Source organism: Sander lucioperca, chromosome 10 (assembly GCF_008315115.2).
Source record: "Sander lucioperca isolate FBNREF2018 chromosome 10, SLUC_FBN_1.2, whole genome shotgun sequence".
In the NCBI taxonomy this organism is placed as follows: domain Eukaryota; kingdom Metazoa; phylum Chordata; class Actinopteri; order Perciformes; family Percidae; genus Sander; species Sander lucioperca.
In genome coordinates this window covers 2,256,957-2,281,956 of record NC_050182.1, presented here as the reverse complement: position 1 = coordinate 2,281,956, position 25,000 = coordinate 2,256,957, and the positions used below count along the sequence as shown (strand labels likewise).

General features: G+C 40.9%; 2 protein-coding genes, 1 long non-coding RNA gene and 1 pseudogene across 4 annotated transcripts in view; 2 read left to right on the top strand and 2 right to left on the bottom strand.

Moving 5' to 3' along the window:
* LOC116041360 (methyltransferase-like protein 27) overlaps positions 1 to 2,456 on the bottom strand; it is a 6,729-nt gene extending 4,273 nt beyond the window's left edge. The window contains exons 1-2 of the mRNA XM_031287241.2: positions 2,264 to 2,456; positions 1,188 to 1,316 (exon numbers count right to left, since the gene is read on the bottom strand). Of these exons, the coding sequence (XP_031143101.1) occupies positions 1,188 to 1,316; positions 2,264 to 2,380 (246 nt within the window). The 5' untranslated portion in view covers positions 2,381 to 2,456. The remainder of the gene's footprint in view (positions 1 to 1,187; positions 1,317 to 2,263) is intronic.
* An 8,221-nt stretch (positions 2,457 to 10,677) lies between these two features.
* Positions 10,678 to 25,000, bottom strand: part of LOC116063558 — a 23,322-nt pseudogene continuing 8,999 nt past the window's right edge.
* LOC118495987 lies at positions 19,932 to 20,948 on the top strand. The gene is made up of 3 exons (XR_004898439.1): positions 19,932 to 20,536; positions 20,647 to 20,789; positions 20,900 to 20,948. It is a non-coding gene; the product is annotated as an uncharacterized LOC118495987 (long non-coding RNA).
* The window catches only part of syt11b (synaptotagmin XIb), a 17,634-nt gene continuing 14,471 nt past the window's right edge, over positions 21,838 to 25,000 (top strand). For both annotated transcript variants that reach the window (XM_036005805.1, XM_031318551.2), the window contains exon 1: positions 21,838 to 22,142. In XM_036005805.1, the coding sequence (XP_035861698.1) occupies positions 22,109 to 22,142 (34 nt within the window). In that variant the 5' untranslated portion in view covers positions 21,838 to 22,108. The remainder of the gene's footprint in view (positions 22,143 to 25,000) is intronic.

Sequence of the window (25,000 nt, the reverse complement as noted above, 5' to 3'; positions counted from 1 at the left end):
TCAAAATAAAAGTCTGCCTGCCTCTATGGGAATCTAACATAGGGGTGGACTGACTTTAGTTGCCAGGTTTAGACATTAATGGCTGTGTGTTGAGTTATTATATATATATATATATATATATATATATATATATATATATATATATATATATATATATATATATTCACATTTACTCTGTTATACAAGCTGTACACTTCAAACTTTACATTGTAGCAAAGTGTAATTTCTTCAGTGTTGTCCCATTAAAAGATACAATGAAATATTTACTAAAATGTGAGGGGTGTACTCAGTTTTTTAAGATACTGTATATATTTGTTATATGCAAATCTGTCTTGCTTATTTTAACGTTTTTGGCACTACTTTTTTTTTCCATTACCACCAGTATCTTCACCACTAGATCCAACTCATTTAGTTCTACACTTATTTTTTTTGGAATGAATGGTCAAAAAACCTAATTTTTACCTAATTTTTGTGTAAGAAAAAAGCAGAAATGATGAATGATTTGGACTAATGGTGGAGATCAGAGGAATGAAGGTAACGGATTATCACAGATGTGTCAAAGTTTAGTCAGGATAATGCTATGAAATTTAATACAACACCCACAAATCAATGAAAATAGAGATCTGATTAGGCCTGTCGCAATATGCAATAAATCAATTAAAAATGAGCTCGATAATTTTTAAATGGAAATTATCGCGGCCGGAAAAATTTCCATTTAATCATTGTTTTTGGTTGTTTTGTTCATTTATTGTGGATATTTAAAATGTCTTCCAGTTCTAGTTGTTAAATATTCTTTAGAAATAAAAGAGTATTGATCTTTGAAAAGGTGCACCTGCATTATTATGCCATTATCATTATATATTAGATGAAAATGGTCTCAGAACGACAATATTATCGTTTATCGCATTAATTTCTGCGACAATTTAGCATTGTTCAGCAAAATTTGATATGGTGACAGGCCTAGATCTGATAATTAATTTCACTTGTGAAGACCGTCATATGGAACCATCCACATTATTTCGGGGCAGTTCAGTTGAAAGAAACCCATATTTCAGATATAGTAACTTTGAAAACAAATTTGACCCAAGGTCAACAGGAGGGATGAAATGTGAATATAAGAAGATATACAAACATTGACTAAATGACCTTAAACCTCAGGAAGTTTAAGTGAGAAGGTTTTGTCTCACCAGTTTAGCGACCCATCCAGATCCACAGGCCACATCCAGAACCAGAACCTGCTCACGACTCCCAGAGAAGTTGGCATTCAGGAAGTCTACCGTCTGATGTGGCGCACTGTAGTCCATCAGGCTGTGATCCTGTTTTTAAAAGAAAGGTGTAAACTGTTCTGTGCACATTAGACGTTGTTATTAACATAGGCTTGAGACGACACACGTGATGTAAGTGTGATTGTTATGTGTGGATTTAGAGGAGGAAGGAAGAAAAGTAGTGAGACAGAGAGAGACACACACACATACACACACACACTCACACAAAAACACTCACACACACAGGTGCTTTTTTCTGCTGAGTTTGGCACTTTTTTTCGTTGTTTTTGGCGCTTTTTTGTGCTAGTTTTGGCGTAAACTGTTCTGTGCACATGAGACTTTATTTATGTAGGCTTGAGACAACATGTGATGTAATTGTAATTGTTATGTGTCGATTTAGAGGAGAAAGGAAGAAAAGTAGTGAGACTGAGAACTATGAATTGTCTACTAATTTAATTTACAGATGATTCACAGCTATCAGAGCTCATTGATCTTCATGCTCATCTCTCCATGTCCATCCTGCCTGCAGCAGGTAACCTACAGTAGTTACTAGTAGTTACTGCTTCCCTGCAACTAGAAGGCTCATTGGTTGTGATTGCCCAGCTACCGGTGTCATATGCCAAAAAAGTGACTGACGTACACATGTTCCACCAAAACAAGTTCCTTCCTGAGACTATTTACCTGAGGCACCGTGGCTCCGTCCGGAGCTTAGCCCCGCCCAAGATGATTGTGATTGGTTTAAAGAAATGCCAATGAACCAGAGCAGGTTGTTCTCCCATCCAGGAATGCTGGGTGGACTAGTCAGACCTTCCTCCACAGAGCTGTGGAGGAGGGTCTGGACATGCGAGACTATGCGAGGTTATATGCAAACACCCTTCATATTTGAATTTGAGAAGATATGTAAAAATGCCCTCAGACTTCTGAGGATTAATTAAGTAGCTTTTTGTACAAATTGTAATGAGAACTGGATCAGGAAGGATGAGTTTCTGTCCACTGACCTGTTCGTACGTCTCGGCCCATTGGTCGTAGAACTTCATCATCTGCTGCGGATCAGCGCCTCTGATGGACATGAGAAAGGTCTTCACATCGTTTATGGTTCTGCTGCCGTCTGACATGATGAGGACACAACTTCAAACCTGCCGGAGGAGAAACATTCAGCATGTACTTAACATGTGGACAACACTGGAATGCAGGTAAGATATAAGATAAGATATAAGATGAGACATAAGATAAGATATAAGATATAAGATATAAGATAAGATATACATCATTGTCCCCAAAGGGAAATTTGTTTTGGACTCTCTCCATTCTGCAGCTTTACAAAGACAACACAAAATACAGAAAATAAGCATCTCTCAACACATACTCTCATATACATTAGACAGGTACCTATATAGTAATACTCTCATATACATTAGACAGGTACCTATATAGTAATACTCTCATATACATTAGACAGGTACCTATATAGTAATACTCTCATATACATTAGACAGGTACCTATATAGTAATACTCATATACATTAGACATGTACCTATATAGTAATACTCTCATATACATTAGACATGTACCTATATAGTAATACTCATATACATTAGACCAGTACTTATATAGTATTACTCTCATATACATTAGACAGGTCCCTATAATACTCTCATATACATTAGACAGGGACCTATATAGTAATACTCTCATATACATTAGACAGGTACCTATATAGTAATACTCTCATATACATTAGACAGGTACCTATATAGTAATACTCTCATATACATTAGACAGGTACCTATATAGTAATACTCTCATATACATTAGACAGGTACCTATATAGTAATACTCTCATATACATTAGACCAGTACTTATATAGTAATACTCTCATATACATTAGACAGGTACCTATATAGTAATACTCTCATATACATTAGACAGGTACCTATATAGTAATACTCTCATATACATTAGACAGGTACCTATATAGTAATACTCTCATATACATTAGACAGGTATCTATATAGTAATACTCTCATATACATTAGACAGGTATCTATATAGTAATACTCTCATATACATTAGACAGGTATCTATATAGTAATACTCTCATATACATTAGACAGGTATCTATATAGTAATACTCTCATATACATCAGACAGGTACCTATATAGTAATACTCTCATATACATTAGACCAGTACTTATATAGTAATACCCAGACCTCTGATTGACTGTTTACATCCCGTAAACACTCCCACAAGCACACTGACCAGACACACTCTCCCAAAGTCAATAATCAGAGATACAGCGCTATACGCCCCTCTGTGCTCCCTTCAGAGCAATCACCCATTCATAATCCCATAACCACCGTGTCTGTCCCCCGACTGAGACCGTTTAAACCAAACACTAATAAAAGAGGTGCTATACTAAACAACCTAATTGGAATTAAAACAACCACTGCAACGACAGAACAGAATAGGAAAATCAAATGTGGGCTATTAAATATTAGATCTCTGTCATCGAAAGCATTATTGGTAAACGAATTGATATCAGATAACCACATTGATTTATTCTGCCTCACCGAAACCTGGCTGGGCCATGACGAATATGTTAGTTTAAACGAAGCCACTCCTCCCAGTCATAATAATACCCAAATTCCACGAGGCTCAGGCCGAGGAGGGGGAGTTGCAGCCATATTTGACTCGAGCCTGTTAATTAATCCTAAACCTAAACTAAATTATAACTCGTTTGAAAGCCTTGTTCTTAATCTTCAACACCCAACATGGAAAACAGTACAGCCAATTATATTCGTTGTTGTTTACCGAGCACCAGGTCCATATTCTGAGTTCTTATCTGAATTCTCAGAGTTTTTATCATGCGTAGTCCTTCAATCAGACAAAGTACTTATTGTAGGTGATTTTAATATCCATGTGGACATTGAGAGCAATAGCCTTAGTACTGCTTTCAATTCACTGCTAGATTCTATTGGTTTCAGTCAGAGGGTGCATAAGGCCACGCACTGTTTTAACCACACCCTCGACCTTGTGCTAGAATATGGCATCAAAATTGACGATTTAATAGTATTTCCGCAGAATCCTTTATTATCAGACCATTTTTTAATAACTTTCGAATTCCTACTACCAGACTATACGAAATTAAATAAAAGTTTCTACACTAGATGCTTATCTGACAGTGCTATAGCTAAATTTAAGGAAGCTATTCCAACAGCACTTAACTCAATGTCATGCCTTAATATAACAGAGGACTGTTACGTTAACTCTAGTCCCTCCCAACTTGATAACTTTGTAGACGCTGCTACGGCCTGCCTACGGACTACTTTAGACTCGGTTGCTCCTCTCAAAAAGAAGATGATGAAGGAAAGGAAACTAGCACCTTGGTATAACTCCCAAACTCGCAAATTAAAACAAATCTCACGAAAACTTGAAAGTAAATGGCGTTCCACCAAACTGGAAGAATCTCGTGTGGATTGGCAAGATAGTCTAAAAAATTATAGGAGGGCCCTCAGAAATGCCAGATCAGACTATTACTCAACACTAATAGAAGAAAATAAGAACAACCCAAGGTTTCTTTTCAGCACTGTAGCCAGGCTGACAGATAGTCACAGCTCTATTGAGCCATCTATTCCTATAGCTCTGAGCAGTGATGACTTCATGACCTTTTTTAATGATAAAATTATAACAATTAGAGAAAAAATTCATCACCTTCTGCCCACAGCTTCCAACGACTCACCATTGGGCGCAGGAGGGCTAGAGAGAACGATAAGACCTGATACTTATTTAGACGGCTTTTATCCTTTAGACCTCCAACAATTAATGTTAAGGGTCTCTTCAGCTAAGCCAACTACCTGTCTCTTAGACCCCATTCCAACGAAGCTACTTAAAGAAGCACTACCTGTGGTCAACACCACATTACTAGATACGATCAATATGTCCTTATTAACGGGTCACGTACCGCAGTCTTTTAAAGTAGCTGTGATAAAACCTATTCTGAAAAAACCCACCCTCGACCCTGAGGTCTTAGCCAACTATAGACCTATATCTAACCTCCCGTTTCTCTCCAAAATCCTTGAGAAGGTAGTCGCTAATCAATTGTGTGACTTTCTGCATAGAAATAGTCTATTTGAAGACTTTCAGTCAGGATTTAGAATGCATCATAGCACAGAGACGGCACTGGTGAAAATCACTAACGACCTTCTAACTGCTGCTGACAAAGGACTTGTCTCCGTACTTGTCTTATTAGATCTTAGTGCTGCATTCGACACTATTGACCATACCATCCTCTTACAGAGACTGGAACATTTAGTTGGCATTAAAGGAATCGCACTAAGCTGGTTTAAGTCCTATTTTTCTGAGCGATCCCAATTTGTTAATATTAACGATAAACCATCCAAATACGCTAAAGTTAGCCATGGCGTTCCTCAAGGCTCAGTGCTTGGACCAATTCTATTCTCTTTATATATGCTTCCTCTAGGCAATATTATTAGGAAACACTCAATTAACTTTCACTGTTACGCAGACGACACCCAATTATATCTGTCAATCAAGCCAGACGAAAGCGGTCAGTTAGCTAAACTTCAAGCGTGCATTAAAGATATAAAATCCTGGATGACCCACAATTTTCTGATGTTGAACTCAAACAAAACGGAAGTTATTGTGCTGGGACCCAAGCACCACCGAACTTCATTATCTAAATATATAGCTACCCTAGATGGTATTGCCCTGGCCTCCAGCACTACTGTCAGAAATCTAGGAGTCATTTTTGACCAGGATCTATCCTTTAACGCCCACTTAAAACAAACCTCAAGAACAGCCTTTTTCCATCTTCGTAACATTGCCAAAATCAGGAACATCCTGTCTCAAAACGATGCTGAAAAACTAGTCCATGCATTCGTAACTTCCCGGCTGGACTACTGTAATTCTTTACTATCAGGCTGCTCAAATAAGTCCCTCAAGACCCTCCAGCTGATCCAGAATGCTGCAGCACGTGTTCTGACAAGAACTAACAAAAGAGATCACATTTCTCCTGTATTAGCTTCTCTGCATTGGCTTCCTGTAAAATCCAGGATTGAATTTAAAATCCTTCTCCTGACCTACAAAGCACTAAATGGTCAAGCACCATCATACATAGAAGAGCTTTTAGTACCTTATTGTCCCACTAGAGCACTACGCTCCCAGAACTCAGAGCTACTTGTGGTTCCTAGAGTCTCTAAAAGTAGAATGGGAGCCAGAGCCTTCAGCTACCAGGCTCCTCTCCTGTGGAACCAGCTCCCAACTTGGGTTCGGGGGGCTGACACCGTCGCCACATTTAAGAATAAACTGAAAACCATCATCTTTGATAAAGCTTATAGTTAGGGAGTGAGGAGTTGCAGCATAGTAGAGTAGAGTAGAGGGAGGCAGGAAGTACAAGCCCGTTCCGGCAGAGGAGAGTACGAGCCCGGTCCAGGGCCCCTCTCTTTAGCCTGCCTCTCTTAGTTATACTATTATAACTCTAGACTGCTGTGGGAAGCTCCTTCCAAGGACACAATGAGCCGCTCCCTCTTCTCTCTTTTCACTTGTCTCCTTTTGTGTGCATCTTAGTCCCAGAAATGCCTGTTACTAACCTATCTCTGGGGAGTTTTCTCCCCGGAGTCCCTTTGCTTCTTCTTCACCCAGAACATCGCCTTGGAATTGGGTGGCACCTACACCGGGGTCCTGGGTGCAGCTGACGCTATGGACTTACTACACCCTGCTACGCTCTGCGTTTCCCCGCAGTGTCCGACTGCGTCCTGCCGCGTCCAACCGCGTCCACCCAGGCTGCTGTGCCACACTACACCCCGTAACGCCCTGCTGTGCCCTACTATGACATGAACTACTATGACTACCATTGTGATCACTGCTTCACTATCTTTATTATGACTATTATTGCCACCATTCACCACTCCCCCAACTGGTGCCGTCAGACACCGCCTACCAAGAGTCTGGGTCTGTCCGAGGTTTCTTCCTAACAAAAAAAAAGGGAGTTTTTCCTTGCCACTGTCGCAATAGCTACTGCTAATGCTTGCTCTTGAGGCAACCACTGTAATAGTTGGGGCTTCGTAAAGTACAGAGTTTGGTCTAGACCTACTCTATCTGTAAAGTGTCTCGAGATAACTCTTGTTATGATTTGATACTATAAATAAAATTGAATTGAATTGAATTGAATTGAATTAATACTCTCATATACATTAGACCAGTACTTATATAGTAATACTCTCATATACATTAGACCAGTACTTATATAGTAATACTCACATATACATTAGACAGGTACCTGTATAGTAATACTCTCATAAACATTAGAAAAGTACTTATATAGTAATACTCATATACATTAGACAGGTACCTATATAGTAATACTCTCATATACATCAGACAGGTATCTATATATAAGCACATTAATTCAGTTAATTAGGCACATTAGGCAGTTTATAATTGAACAACCCTGTACGTACTGCACAACAACACACACACACACACACACACACACATATATCAGATAAGCTACTCTCACTTACCAGGTAACAGTAACGTTGTGGTTGATGGACTTTTGAAAACACCGCTACTTTAAAACTTTGTCCAAACTCTACCTGGTTGCGAGAAGGAAAGACCGCACAAAGAATGCAGCTTGTTGTTGCTTAGTAACGTTAAGTGACATCACGCCAGATCCAGGGCACGGCCACGGAAGCCCCAAAGGGCCAAATGTCAGTGCTTCACAACACAGACGGGGTGAATTTATGAATGAAAGTGACACAATGTTGTTACGTATCATCACGCTTTTGTAAGTGGGTATACGTAAATCCTTGACTTTTCCTAGTGGGTATACTCCGTATACCTGCGTATCACACTGATTTCCACATAACCTATGCAGTACACAATGACATGTTGAACAATCCAACAGCCCATGCATTGCACCACTAACATAACAAACAAGGTAACAATCTGTGCTCTGCAGCTGCTATAAAAATGTTATCTGATTTCAGACATGTTAGTTTAGGCTTCAGGGACATTTAGTTTGTGGCGTCTTTCCCTCCAACGTCTCCGAGCACCGCGGCGCCTCGAGGCTTTGAGAGTCGCTGAACTGACGGAACCGGTTGAGCATGAACGTTGGCACGAGACGGTTGAAAGCGTGGGCGTATTTAGCATTTAAATTTAACACTTGGAGTCAATGTGTAGAAATAACAGAACAAATATAGATAATATATTCATTTAACGTATTCATTTTGACAGTCAGTTTCACCAGAACTTAGTAAGTTTCCTCTATCACTTTTTAATGGCATTTTCAGTCAGTTTTTGGTCAGTTTTTAGTCAGACACACACACAATCACACACCACACACAACACACACACACACACATAGAGCACACACACAGTCACAACCACACACACCACACACCACAGTCACACACACACACACACACACACACACACACACACACACACACACACACACACACACATAGAGACACACACACCACACACTCACACACACACACACACACAACACACAGACACAGATACCACCCACACACACACACACACATACAGACACACACACACAGTCACACACACACACACACACACCCACACACACACACACACACCACACACACACATCACACACACCACACACACACACATACACACACACAACACACACACACAATAGCTAACACAATGTGTAAGTTATGGAACAACTTCCTGTAGGTGGCTGTCGAAACAGGAATGGTTGTATCTTAGCAAAGTTAGCAAGTTAGTAATCTTAGCACATGTAGAACGTGTGGTCTACATGTGATATTGAGCCACCCCCTATACTAGCCACCCCCTTACCATAACTTGTGAAGCGTTTAAGGTAACTCTTGTTGTGAGGTATCATTGAACTCAGCAAAGATTCCTTTTTAATTGGTGACGGTTTGCCCTGCCCCAAATGATTAAGCCACGCCCCCTTTAATAACTAATGCCCTGTTTCTTGTACACTATTGTGTGAAGACATGAACTCTGCAGAGACTTCCCTTTTCATTGGTGACAATTTGAAGTTTGAGTGCCATGCAAATGCCGGCAAGGAGCGGCATCCGCCAGTACCCCCGACGTGCTGGGAGGCGAGTGTGCAGCTTTAATTTTAATTTTTATTCTTTATTGCCAGAAAAGGTGCTTATGAGTACAATTATTTTTACTCCCTGCAGTGCCCCACTATGTGCTGCAGTTCCCTGCTACTCACTCCCTGCAGTGCTCTGCTACGTCCTGTACACCCTGTAATTTCCTGCTGTGCCCTGCTACTCCATGAATACTACAACTACTATTCTAGTCACTGTTCCATTATCTTTATTGTGACTATTACTGCCAGTTCATCACCCCCCAACCGGCACCGCAGATACGCCTACCAAGAGCCTGGGTCTGTCCCAGGTCTCTCCTAAAGGAAGATTTTCCTCGCCACTAAATGCTTGCTCTTGGGGGAATTACTGGAATTGTTGGGTCTTTGTAAATTATAGAATGTGGTCTAGACCTACTCTATCTGTAAAGTGTGTCGAGATAACTCTTGTTATGATTTTTTTGTTTTTAAAGAGAATTTTCTGGGCATTTATTTTTATAGGACAGCTGAAGACATGAAAGGGGAGAGAGAGGGGAGACATGCAGCAAAGGACGTAGGTCGGAGTCGAACCCACGGCTGCTGCGTCGAGGAGTGAACCTCTATATATGGGCGCCTGCTCTACCAGGTGAGCTACCCCGGCGCCCCATGATTTCATACTATAATACAGCAACAGCAAACATGGAAATCATACGAATAGTGCTTAACTTTTCAGCTTTTTTGGACATTTGGCTCATGAGAACAGGCTGGTTAGATTATAGATGAAAGATGTGAAAGATTTTACATGAAAACAAGTTGAATACAAATAAAGTGAAATACAAACAGTTATATGTGTCCCTTTTAATGTCATCTTTAATGTCATCATTACATGAAATGACAATTATTAAGCCTTTGACCTCCCCCACTAGCAGCCCTGACCAACAGTTTCCTGTTTTTACAGCAGAAACGGATCTAAATGTGTATTTAGGAACATTGTAGGAATTCATTCAGACTATAACTGCTATGGAACGAAATCTGATTCATTGGATTTTGAAATTAAAAAGCATTGACATTCTTGCATTCTGAATATTTATGCATTGAAATTATGTATCTGAATTTTACTCTTCAAATTTCATTCATTCAACTCATTTTCACACCATAGTTTTTCTAAGTTCATAAATTCAAAATCAAAAATTTGACGTAAAAAAATTCAGTATAACAAATTCAGATGCAAAATACAATGTTTAAAAATGATTCTGAATTCATACTTAGAAAAAAAAGGTGTGAATTAGTTCCACCTTCCATACACTCTGATCAAAAGATGGGACATTGTAGAATGCATTCAGACTAATTGAGTGCCTTCCTGTACAGGTACATGGTCCCATAGAGGTACTGGTCATTGTGCTGGTCTTTGTGATCATTATAAACATCCATCATGTATCTGTCCATCTCTTGGCGGATCACACGGGTCCACAGTCCCTCATCCTCCATCAGCTGCAGCTCTTTCTCCAAACACACCTTGTATTTGGCTCCAGACTCCGACTTCGGGTCCCCTCTCGACATGCAAACATAGCCTCCTGCAGGACGGAATATACAAGTATTAAAGAAGTAAAAAATTCTAAACTTAGCACAAAAAGTAAGGAAATTTGTGTTTGGTACATTATTTCTCTGTGGTAACAATGCTTTTTGGCAATAAATCTTATATCGTTGGAAAGCCTGTTTAGTTCCCTTTCAAATGGTGCCCCATTTGTAAGGAACATGCATTTGTGGGATGAGCAGCAGCGCTGAGTATGTGGGTTGCGCCCATGAAAAATTTGCCAAATCTTCTCTGCCAATGCCAAACAGCTTATTCTGCCAGTGACTTGTTTGGTGTTTGGTGGATTGGATGATTGAAGTTTGAAGAAACAAGACATATTGGCAATTTAACAATTTATTCATTTCACAAACAAGAGCCTCAGTAGCGTGTGGAAGAACCATACACAGCCACAACAGCCTGGCTCCTCCTCCTCATGCTGGTCACACACTGCTGTGGGATGGCATCCCATTCTTTAACCAGCATTTGTCGCAAGTCAGCCAACGTGGTCATGTTGGTCACTCTGGCACGAACAGCACGCCCAAGCTGATCCCACAAGTGTTCAATGGGGTTGAGGTCAGGACTGCTGGCAGGCCATCCCATCCTCTCCCACATTCTGGAGGTAGTCTCTGACCAGCATGAGTGTCCTCACCTTGTTCAGCAGCTTTTAAGCATTTTTCTGTTGTTTACTAGTTTATTTTCTACTTCTACCATAATATTCTGGTCTGAAAGGGTTTCATGTTGAAAGGTTAACTTTATGTTAGTACCCTGCTTGTATTTACTCTGTATTTGGATGGAATGGATGGACTGTGTAAGTGGACAGACACGAAAATAAACAAATTCATTCATTCATTCATTCATTCACTCAGCAGACGGAGTAAAGAGGAGGAAACCTTCACGCATTACAAGTCAACGGAGAGCGAAGAGATGTTGTTTGTGTGTGTGTGTCTGTGTGTCTGTGTGTGTGTGTGTGTGTGTGTGTGTGCATGCATTACTTTTGTAACATTAAGAACAATCCTGGCTATCTCAGACCTTATGTACGTTGTTGGTTACCTGGTTTGGCAGCGTAGCAGAGCTCCCTCACAACGCTGACTGGAACAAATCTGTCACGCAAAGCACCGACGATCATCACCACGTCAAATGCATCTGAAACCAAAGGAGGAAGGGGGGGGGGGGGGGGGTAAGCTTGTCTCTGTGTGAAGAGGCAGATCTGGCTTCGGATCTTTGAATCTGAAAACTCCTCCGGGTTGAATTATTCGTCTGGTTTCTTGACATGAAACCAGTGAGCTTAAAGAGTAAACTCGTTTTTCTCAACCTGGACCCTATGTTCCCATGTTTTTGTGTCTGAGTGTCTGATGGGAAGAACAATCTCTGAAACTGGTCCAGTATTAATCAGTCAGCGTCCACTAAAAGTTCTGTTGTTGCTGCTGACAGACTCAGATTATTATTCTAAGTGTCTGACAACATTATGAAAGGATCCCTACAGAGATAGACCTTTTAGTTAAAGAGTAAGATCCTTTTAGTTTAACATGAAACAGCCCCAAAATCACCATCAACAAACCCACCAGACTCCATGTAAATAATCAGTACTTCTATCATCGTAAAACACACTTCATTCAAAGTGGACAGAAACTAAATAAAACTATCAAAACCCATCTTGGTTCATCTTTCCACTGTTCCAACAATCACCACTCTGGTTTGGTTGAAATAAACCCTTAATTCACCCATTTACATGTGGAAATATGCTGGCTCTATACATGCTAAAAGTAGTTATTATTTACATGGAGTCTGGTGTAGTTTGGTGATGGTGATTTTGGGGCTGTTTCATGTTAAAGAAAAAGGATCTTACTCTTTAACCAAAAGGTCTATCTCTGTAGGGATCCTACAGAATGTTTAGTGGATGCTAACTGATGCTGAACATTAGTCCTGTAGGGTTACATTGCAGCTTTTTCTCGTTTAATACTGGACCAGTTTCAGAGATTGTTGTTCCCATCAGTCATGTAGACACACAAACAAAATAGGGTCCAGGTTAATGTTCCTCCTATCAGTGGGGCTGGATTCAAAGCTGTTTGTGCTGTGTCTGAGTGTGTATGAAGTGTGAGTACCAGTCTGTGCTGGTAGTGGTTCTGTCCCCAGTAGGGCCAGTCTGAGGTCCTGATAGAGGCCGGTCTTTGCAGCTTGTTCCAGCATCCCTTTACTGCCGTCCACTCCCACAAACTTCCTGAAGCCCAGTTCAGCCATCTATCAACACAAGAATTCAATTCAATTTTTAATTCAATTTTATTTATAGTATCAAATCAGAAGAGTTATCTCAAGACACTTTACAGATAGAGTAGGTCTAAACCACACTCTATAATTTAAAAAGACCCAACAATAGTGTGCTGGAGGCCAGAGCAATACCATCCAGAGTAGCTATATCTTTAGATAATGAGGTTCGGAAGTGTTTAAGGTCCAGCACTAGCCTGACAAGCCAGACCCACATCCAGATGTTGGGTCTGGGAACTCACCATTGGCAGGGCTCAATCTGAGGGGCGGGATAAACGGATGTCTTTCAAATTCCCTCTGCACGCAATAGGATAGCTCTACAACCAACCAGAGCAACTACTAGCTAAGCAACTAGTTGATATATTACACTTTAAACTCTGAACACATCTTCCTTTTTTAAGAATGACTTCAGTAGCGTTCTTTGTTCTTTTCTCAAAGAAAAGCTGAACTCCAAGTCTTCCAGAGTCGCGGCCAAAGCCGATTCCAAAGACCGCTGTTCGCCAGCAGCAGCAGCAGCCATCTTCTTTGTTTTCAAGTAGCAGGGAATTCACACGGAACTGTCGCAACTCTGCCGTCATTATGTTAAGCCCCGCCCACCGACTTTATAAACGACATGATTGGCCTGACCAGAATTTGGTTTTTCCAGCTCGCAAACCAACGGAGAGTTGCTAGAATGACCCTGGCTGCAAATTACATTTGCTGCTGCTAGAGTGCGTCTAGATTTCTAGGCTAGTCCAGGACAATAATCTCGGTTTTGTCTGAGTTTAACATCAGAAAATTGTAGGTCATCCAGGATTTTATATCTTTAATGCATGCTTGAAGTTTAGCTAACTGACTGGTTTCGTCTGGCTTGATTGATAGGTATAATTGGGTGTCATCCGCATAACAGTGAAAGTTAATGTTAATAATATTGCCTAGAGGAAGCATATATAAGGTGAATAGAATTGGTCCAAGCACTGAGCCTTGTGGAACGCCATGGCTAACTTTAACGTGCCTGGAGGATTCATTGAAGAAGATAGGACAAATGACGAACGAAGGAATCAACTATGACATTTTGATCTCTTAAAGGCGCTGACACACCAACCCGATTATCGGCCGTTGGACAGTCTGGCGAGGTCGGTGAATCGAGACTGTTCCGTGTGTTCTGTGCCGTCATCAGTCTGAGGGGCCGTCGGCCTTCATTTTGGCCGATTTGACTTGTTGAATCGGCCAATGGGCAGTCGGACTCAATGACCCATCTGATTGGTGGAGTGCTAACCCGGAAATGACGAGCGGGATGAGCATGACTAGAGCCTCTCAAAATCTGACGAAAATCGTTTAAACTGACCTTTGTTGATCTGAAATGAAGGCAGATTCAGCAACTGCACGGCCTATTTCTCGTTTAAAATGTTTTCAGAAACACGTTTCAGTGAACTATCTTCGTAAAATACAAGATTATATTCTGCACGAGCCGCCATTATGGACGGTTTTGAAATTTGGGAGCAGCCAGACCCACATGACACGTTCATCCAATCAGCTGCCGGTTTTCATTTTATGGGCGACAAAACAGATTAGTGCCGCCTGCTGTCTACGTATTACTACTCATTCACGCGCAGAACGTACGCTCAAGTCGCCGTCGCTTCGGTGTGTTCTGAGGCACTTTTTGGACTGACGACGGTCGGCCGTCGGGTTGGTGTGTCAGAGCCTTACGAGTGAGATTTTCATCTGCACATCTGTCCGTCCAGCACTTTAAAAGTCTGACACTGTGGATCCATATTTTCAGAATAAAAGTTGGAATATTTTGGGGGGGCAAGGTCGTGATGTTTTGAGAGAAAAAAGTCAGAACATTTTAGAAAAAAGAAAAGTTAAAATATTTTCAGAATAAAACTCGAAATCTTTTTAAAAAAGAAACAGAATATTTTCAGAACAAAAGTTGGATAATATTAGGAAAATATTGTAATACTTTGAGAGAAAAAAGTCAGAACATTATACGGAAAAAAGTTGGAATATTTTAAGAATTAAAGTCTGGAAAGAAAGCTGGAAAATATAGAAAAAGATGTCCAGACAGCTATCAGTGGATCACTTTGATACTGAAGAAAAGTTAAAAACAAGTTCTGCTGCCATTTTCTTTCTCTCTCCAAATATCCATGAGTAAGTAGAGTGACAGACAACAACATGACCACATGAGGAAAGGTAGGCCTATGTTTTCAAGAGTTTCAAAAAGCGAGAACCAAATTGTCTCTTTTACGTAGGGATCCCCAAAATCCAGATTTTTGGGGTACGAACGAATACCGAATCCTCGTCCCATCCTCAGTCCATGAACACAGTAAACTCATTAATGAAGTAAACAGTGACTGTCCTTCCTTTGCCGTACCTGAAGTTGCTGCATTTTGGCTGCTGTCTGTAGATTCCTTCATCACAACTCGTATTCTTCTGGATGTTTCCTACCAGATGTTGTAACAGCGGTGATGTTGTGTATAGTTTAGGGTCCTCGCCACCACCAGACTAATCAGCATTGTAAATTGAACATGTAGCTGGACTTGATTGGCCTTCTTTTGACTGAAAGTTCTGCCAAACTACACTTTTTCTGCTCATGAGTTCCATTTTCACTTCCTCACAGCCTGCTGCATTGAACGCTCCACCTACGTAAACACCTTCCCGTAATCAACGGCGCCGTCATTACGTCCACCAGCGTAGTGCGCGTAGTGCAAGCGTACGGTTCGGTTCGTTGGGAAAAAAATTCTAAGGTTCGGCAGAAACCAAAAAGCCCAATATTCAGCCGAATCCGAAGCCAAATTCTGGTTTCGGTGCATCCCTGCTTCACACGTTGCTCTGGGACAAATTTGGGCATCACTTTACAGAAAGCTGAGTTTGTTCTGAACATTTTGATTTGAAACATGTGCATTAGTTATATGTAAATCCTCTTAAAAGTTGAATATAAGAAGATACATAAACATTGAGTGAATGACCTTAGACCTCAGGAAGTTTAAGTGAGAAGGTTTTGTCTCACCAGTTTAGCGACCCATCCAGATCCACAGGCCACGTCCAGAACCAGAACCTCCTCACGACTCCCAGAGAAGTTGGCATTCAGGAAGTCTAGTCTGATGTGGCGCTCTGTAGTCCATCAGGTTGCAATCCTGTTTTAAAAAGAAAGGTGTAAACTGTTCTGTGCACATTAGACGTTGTTATTAACGTAGGCTTGAGACGACACACGTGATGTAATTGTAATTGTTATGTGTAGATTTAGAGGAGGAAGGAAGAAAAGTAGTGAGACTGAGAACTATGAATTGTCTACTTTTTTTATTTACTTTACACATGATTATGTCACGATTGTAAGTTTCTGTTGTTAGTGTTTCCTGTTTTATTTTGAAGTCTTTTCTCCCTTATCATGTCTTGTTGTACTTCCTGCTTTGTGTTTCCCACCTTTGTGATTGTCTGCCCAGCCTGATGTGTTACACCTGTTCCTTTCCCTTGTGTCACCTGTTCCTTGTTTAACCTCGTTACCCTGTGCTGTCTTGTCTTCCTTTGAACTGCATTTGGGTCCAAGCCTCGCCTACATTCTCTGAAACCCGTGACAGATGACTGACCTGTTCGTACGTCTCGGCCCATTGGTCGTAGAACTTCATCTTCTGCTGCGGATCAGCGTCTCTGCTGGACTTGAGAAAGGTCTTCACATCGTTTACGGTTCTGCTGCCGTCTGACATGATGAGGACACAACTTCAAACCTGCCGGAGGGGAAACATTCACCATCTACTTAACATGTGGACAACACTGGAATGCAGGTAAGATATAAGATAAGCTATAAGATAAGATATACATTATTGTCCCCAAAGGGGAATTTGTTTTGGACTCTCTCCATTCTGCAGCTTTACAAAGACAACACAAAATACAGAAAATAAGCATCTCTCAACACATACTCTCATGCAACACAAAACATGCTCTCATATACATTAGACAGGTACCTGTATAGTAATACTCTCATATACATTAGACAGGTACCTGTATAGTAATACTCTCATATACATTAGACAGGTATCTATATAGTAATACTCTCATATACATTAGACAGGTACCTGTATAGTAATACTCTCATATACATTAGACAGGTATCTATATAGTAATACTCTCATATACATTAGACAGGTATCTATATAGTAATACTCTCATATACATTAGACAGGTACCTATATAGTAATACTCTCATATACATTAGACAGGTCCCTATATAGTAATACTCTCATATACATTAGACAGGTACCTATATAGTAATACTCTCATATACATTAGACAGGTACCTAATAAGCACATTAACTCCTCCTTCAGTGGCAGTTTGTAATTGAACAACCCTGTATGTATTGCACAACTAACATAATGCACAACCCCAATAGGCTACATCTGTAACCGAACATGTTAGATTAGGCCTCAGGGACATTTAGTTTGACTTATGACTTTAGAGTTTCACACGACTCTGTAATACACCTCAGCAAACCTAACACTTGGAGTCAATGTGTAGAAATAACAGAACAAAAAAAAAAAACTGGTAACATGGTCATCAAAGTTAACATACATTACATGTGTTTAAAGCAGGAACATGTGTGAAGGTTAAGGTTACTTTAAATCGTCTTGGATGAAGGGAGTTGCTGTACGGAAGAAGATCAGGATCCACATGAGAGAAGTTATTTGTGTTTAAAGTCAGAAGGAAAGCGTCTCCTCCGTCCCGTCTGCAGTCTAACTGTCAGAGGGAAGTTTTAAAATGTCTGCGCTGACACAAAGAGACGCTGTTGGACTTCCTCCATCCAGAGCAAATACTCAACACATGAGAAGAGTCCCAGAGATCCTCCAGCCGGACTGATAACAGACTGACAGTTTGTACTCACCTGTGTGTGTGTGTGTGTGTGTGTGTGAGAGAGAGTTTGTACTCACCTGTGTGTGTGTGAGAGAGAGAGTCCAGGATTATTCATCAGAGCAGTGATGATGGTTTATAAAGAGCAGATGGGAGTCTGTCGAGCCTGATTGGCCGCTTTAGGGCCTTCATGTTCAGACAGGCATGTTATATGAATAATATATGTAGTTCAGAACTTTTAATACCTTTAATCCTTCCTGCAGGCCTGAGCCCGTACTCCTGTCCTTAAATAAACTTCTACGGCAGAAAAGTGCAGCAGACTATCTCTCCAATCTGAGTTTTCTGTTGCACGACTAAAACTACTTTTGAACGTCCACATGTTCCACCAAAACAAGTTCCTTCCTGAGACTATTTAGCAGAGGCACCATTCGCTTCATTTTCGCTTTGGACTTGAATTATGAATAAATATATCCTCCATAATAAACCACAGCATAATCATATCGTACACAGTCCCGTGGGCGGTAATCTAACATGTTGTTTTGTTGCCAGCGGTTGCTAATGTTTCTCCGGCCGTTCTGCACACTGTTTAAGGCTGAGCCTCGCCCCCCCCCCCACCCTGGGCCACATCACTACCTGTTTATCCTGCTTTTTTTGGCATTCTTCTGCTGTTAATGGCACTTTTTTTTAGCTGTTTTGGGTGCTTTTTTCTGCTGTTTTTGGCGGGTTTTTCTGCTGTTTTTGGAGCTTTTTTCTGCTATTAATGGCACTTTTTTTAGCTGTTTTTGGCTTTTTTTGCACTGTTTTTGGCGCTGGTTTTGGCGCTTTTTTGCGCTGTTTTTGCCGCTTTTTCCCACTGTTTTTGGCGCTATTTTGCCACTGTTTTTGGCGTTTTTTTCGGCGCACTCACATTCATTCAGATCAGCCAAACCGGCTCGGCTGCTGCACCTCAGAGTTATAACGTCGGGGAAAACCCCTGAATACATGTGATATAAATATAAAGATTATACAGAATGATTTATCTGATATAGTTTTGATAAGATTGAATGTTTTCTCACCGCAGAGCGAGCTGAGACTAATAGAAGATATTATTTTTATTTATTTTTTTATTCTTTATTGCCAGAAAAAGTGCTTATAAGTACAATTCCGGTTTATTACGTAACACTGCGGTGACGCAACAAAGGGGGCGGGGCCTCCACTCGCGAGGACCACTCCAATGGGGAGGATGACGTGGTGATCTCTCACTCTGCTCACATTTCCGGGAACCAAAGAAGTTGTGAATTGTGAATCACTGGAGCCAAGCTTATATTTAGGGTTTTTAAAAGATTCTCTGCACAGTTTAAGTATTTTTTTAAGGGTGACAGTCCCCTTAAGGGACTTTAATGTTTCAGTTTTAAGGAAAAAATTATAATATTCAGCTTTTTGTCCAAAATATCCTAATTCTTCTTCTTTTATCTGTATTATTTCCCACTACTAATGCAAAACAATATTTTTATTTTTTATCGTTGATTAAATTAAGGTTTAAGTAGGTTTGGGAGATATATCAGAATATTATAAATAATATGTTTGGATATTAATATATTTCACAATATGTAAACTGCCTTTAGGTATAATCTCATACAGGATATGTTATATAAATAATAACTAACAATATATAGATATTTGGTTTTAATCTCTTAAAATAACCCAACAACAAACATACATTGGCTAAATGTACAACTAACCTGGCTCACATTGACCCAACGTTGGAATTAGGTCAGTTTTCTTTCAGTTCTCCATTTTCTGTGAGTTTTAGGTCAGTTTTAGGTCAGTTTGGGGTCCGTTTTTGGTCAGTTATATGTGAGTTTTAGGTCAGTTTTGGGTCAGTTTTTGGTCAGTTATATGTGAGTTTTAGGTCAGTTTTTGGTCAGTTATATGTGAGTTTTAGGTCAGTTTTAGGTCAGTTTGGGATCAGTTTTGGGTCAGTTATATGTGAGTTTTAGGTCAGTTTGGGGTCCGTTTTTGGTCAGTTATATGTGAGTTTTAGGTCAGTTTTGGGTCAGTTTTTGGTCAGTTATATGTGAGTTTTAGGTCAGTTTTTGGTCAGTTATATGTGAGTTTTAGGTCAGTTTTAGGTCAGTTATATGTGAGTTTTAGGTCAGTTTTAGGTCAGTTTGGGGTCAGTTTTGGGTCAGTTATATGTGAGTTTTAGGTCAGTTTGGGGTCCGTTTTTGGTCAGTTATATGTGAGTTTTAGGTCAGTTTTAGGTCAGTTTTGGGTCAGTTATATGTGAGTTTTAGGTCAGTTTTTGGTCAGTTATATGTGAGTTTTAGGTCAGTTTTAGGTCAGTTTGGGATCAGTTTTGGGTCAGTTATATGTGAGTTTTAGGTCAGTTTGGGGTCCGTTTTTGGTCAGTTATATGTGAGTTTTAGGTCAGTTTTGGGTCAGTTTTTGGTCAGTTATATGTGAGTTTTAGGTCAGTTTTTGGTCAGTTATATGTGAGTTTTAGGTCAGTTTTAGGTCAGTTATATGTGAGTTTTAGGTCAGTTTTAGGTCAGTTTGGGGTCAGTTTTGGGTCAGTTATATGTGAGTTTTAGGTCAGTTTGGGGTCCGTTTTTGGTCAGTTATATGTGAGTTTTAGGTCAGTTTTAGGTCAGTTTTGGGTCAGTTATATGTGAGTTTTAGGTCAGTTTTGGGTCAGTTTTTGGTCAGTTATATGTGAGTTTTAGGTCAGTTTTAGGTCAGTTATATGTGAGTTTTAGGTCAGTTTTTGGTCAGTTATATGTGAGTTTTAGGTCAGTTTTAGGTCAGTTTGGGGTCAGTTTTGGGTCAGTTATATGTGAGTTTTAGGTCAGTTTGGGGTCCGTTTTTGGTCAGTTATATGTGAGTTTTAGGTCAGTTTTAGGTCAGTTTTGGGTCAGTTATATGTGAGTTTTAGGTCAGTTTTGGGTCAGTTTTTGGTCAGTTATATGTGAGTTTTAGGTCAGTTTTAGGTCAGTTATATGTGAGTTTTAGGTCAGTTTTTGGTCAGTTATATGTGAGTTTTAGGTCAGTTTTAGGTCAGTTATATGTGAGTTTTAGGTCAGTTATATGTGAGTTTTAGGTCAGTTTTAGGTCAGTTTGGGGTCAGTTTTGGGTCAGTTATATGTGAGTTTTAGGTCAGTTATATGTGAGTTTTAGGTCAGTTATATGTGAGTTTTAGGTCAGTTTTAGGTCAGTTATATGTGAGTTTTAGGTCAGTTATATGTGAGTTTTAGGTCAGTTTTAGGTCAGTTTGGGGTCAGTTTTGGGTCAGTTATATGTGAGTTTTAGGTCAGTTATATGTGAGTTTTAGGTCAGTTATATGTGAGCTTTAGGTCAGTTTTAGGTCAGTTTTTGGTCAGTTATGTGAGTTTTAGGTCAGTTTTAGGTCAGTTATAGGTCAGTTATATGTGAGTTTTAGGTCAGTTTTAGGTCAGTTATAGGTCAGTTATATGTGAGTTTTAGGTCAGTTATATGTGAGTTTTAGGTCAGTTATATGTGAGTTTTAGGTCAGTTTTAGGTCAGTTATATGTGAGTTTTAGGTCAGTTATATGTGAGCTTTAGGTCAGTTTTAGGTCAGTTTTTGGTCCGTTTTCAGTCAGTTTTGGGTCAGTTTTCTTTCAGTTATATGTGAGTTTTAGGTCAGTTTTTGGTCAGTTTTAGGTCAGTCCTCAGTCAGTTTTTGGTCATTTCTTACATGCCATTTTTTTTCCAGAAAGTGTACTTAAAAGTACAGTATTTGAGGAAATGACGGAGTGAGCTTTCTGTTCAATACACCATCTTTGTCCAGTCTCATCGCGAGCTCCTGCGCGCAGCCTCTCTGCATCCTAGCGCGAGGAGCATCAGTCACTGCGCACGGCACTGAGCGAGCAGAGAGGAGCAGCGACACCAGCCAGCGGACATATGAAGGCTTTTCTACCCCGGATCAGCGGCTTGTTTTCGGTGTTTTCCTCTCGTCGTTGTCGCTTCTCTATGGATGTGAAATAAAAGCGGGCCGGTAGTCAGTCGGTGTCCTCTCTCCATCTCTCTCCATCTCTCTCTCCGCTCTTCTCCCCGCTCCGTCAGGACCGCATCCTGCCTCAAAATCCACAAAATGGCGGACATCATCGAGCTGGGACCCGCCTACGGTAAGAAACAGATCCAGAGCCAGGCCCTTTATTTCCCAACATACTGAAACCAAATGTCCCCTGTCTGGCATGTCAAACTGTATTGTATGCTTCGATAAAAACGTGTAAATAAGATCTCCATACACTGATTTGTTATTCACTTACAATCCCCCTGCCTGGCATAATGTAGCCTATGTATGTTTGTTTATTATTTTATGTTCTGACTGCCTGTCTTTTGAATATAAATTAAGACATTTAAAAAAAGAAAAAGACAGTGAGAGAGGGAGAGAGAGGGAGCCAGGCCCTTTCTGCTTTACGTCGAAATAAGTCGTTTAAAATACAGTTTTGTCCCAAATATGACAGGTGTGTTAGACTAAAATGTGATGTGTCATCTTCACCCTTTAGCTAAAGAACCGTTAGTGCCATCTTCGACAACAAACCGTTATTTATTCAAATAATTCGAACGTCAACCGTTAACCGTCTTCTAACGTCTTCTGACTCGACTGAAGAGAAAAGGTGTTAAAGGGCGACTGTTTTACAGCAGACATGTTGTATAAAATACAAAAACATGTCGGGATTCAATCAACGACAAAAGGAGGCAAAGTAGAAAATGGCGTGGCAGTGTTTAAAGCGTGATAATGTGAAAATACACCTCGGGATAAATAAATAACATCGTCTGTGATCCCGACGAACAAACAGGGCGTTCTGCCTGCCTGCGATGCACGCACACAGTCTCGCGGGGCCTCGTCATCATCATCATCATCATCATCATCATCATCATCATCATCAGCAGCAGCATCAACATCAGTGCGCGTGCGCGTGCCAGTCGGGGTGGGTACGGGGGTGACGTCATGTCTGTACTACTGTCTTGTGGGGACACAGAAACCCTGACGTAGCTGATATCACTGTCAGATCCTTTACTGCAATCAGAATACTCTGTTAGGGTAGAAATACACATTATTACTAATGCATTGACATCATTAACTCATCATATGTTTTGTGTTTACACACATTAATTTGTTATAGAGCTGCAAAGATTAATGGCTTAAGTTATCAGCTATTACGTTAATCTCCAACTCAGATTTGTGTCAGTTTTTGGTCAGTTTTCAACCAGATTTGTGTCTATTTTTGGTCAGTTTTCAACCAGATTTGTGTCTATTTTTGGTCAGTTTTCAGTCAGATTTGTGTTAGTTTTGGGTCAGTTTTCAGTCAGATTTGTGTCAGTTTTTGGTCAGTTTTCAACCAGATTTGTGTCTATTTTTGGTCAGTTTTCAACCAGATTTGTGTCTATTTTTGGTCAGTTTTCAGTCAGATTTGTGTTAGTTTTGGGTCAGTTTTCAGTCAGATTTGTGTCAGTTTTTGGTCAGTTTTCAACCAGATTTGTGTCTATTTTTGGTCAGTTTTCAACCAGATTTGTGTCTATTTTTGGTCAGTTTTCAGTCAGATTTGTGTTAGTTTTGGGTCAGTTTTCAGTCAGATTTGTGTCAGTTTTTGGTCAGTTTTCAACCAGATTTGTGTCTATTTTTGGTCAGTTTTCAACCAGATTTGTGTCTATTTTTGGTCAGTTTTCAGTCAGATTTGTGTTAGTTTTGGGTCAGTTTTCAGTCAGATTTGTGTCAGTTTTTGGTCAGTTTTCAACCAGATTTGTGTCTATTTTTGGTCAGTTTTCAACCAGATTTGTGTCTATTTTTGGTCAGTACAAACGGTATGTTTTTCGGTACTTTCCCTCTGTATTTACAAAAAAGATATTTCAGTTGTAAAAATAATTCCAAACCCATTTACTTAGACCATTACGTTATTAATTTAGAATATTTTACACTGACAGAAATTAAACACAAATAAAAATAAAACCCCTCCCTCTCTCTCCTCCCAAACCCATCCTACAACCTATTAAACTGAATAATTATTAATTTCTTACTCACTCATGACCGTTTTTAATAGCTCTTTAACTACTAGAAGTGCTGTGAGCGGCCATTTTGACCCAGAACTCTATAATCTCTCATGATAAATACCTAATTGCGATATTAATGCATGTATTGTGTTAGGATATCTGTAGAAAAATGAAATAACACCAACATGTACATTTTATCGATATTTATTCAATAATTCATATCATGGCATAGTAAACCGTAATTATTTCATAGGCTACATTCATATCTGAAAAATATGGTATGGAAATTCATTCAACATAACTCGATAACAGGCAAATAACATCTAAAAGTATCTTATTTCAACATGTATAACCTGAGCTAACCTGGCACTGCCTCCGTTTTTGCGTCTGCTGTGGTGCCCACCGCTGCTCGGACCGTGCGGCGCTGCACGGATGGACCGTGCGCCGCTGCTCGGATGGACCGTGCGCCGCTGCACGGATGGACCGTGCGCCGCTGCTCGGACCGTGCGCCGCTACTCGGACCGTGGACCGCTGCTCGGACCGTGGACCGTGGACCGCTGCTCGGACCGTGGACCGTGCGCCGCTGCTCGGACCGTGGACCGTGCGCCGCTGCTCGGACCGTGGGCCGCTGCTCGGACCGTGCGCCGCTGCTCGGACCGTGGGCCGCTGCTCGGACCGTGGGCCGCTGCTCGGACCGTGCGCCGCTGCTCGGACCGTGCGCCGCTGCTCGGACCGTGGGCCGCTGCTCGGACCGTGGACCGTGCGCCGCTGCTCGGACCGTGGACCGCTGCTCGGACCGTGGACCGTGGACCGTGCGCTGCTGCTCGGACCGTGGACCGTGCGCCGCTGCTCGGACTGTGGGCCGCTGCTCGGACTGTGGGCCGCTGCTCGGACCGTGGGCCGCTGCTCGGACCGTGCGCCGCTGCTCGGACCGTGGACCGTGCGCCGCTGCTCGGACCGTGGACCGTGCGCCGCTGCTCGGACCGTG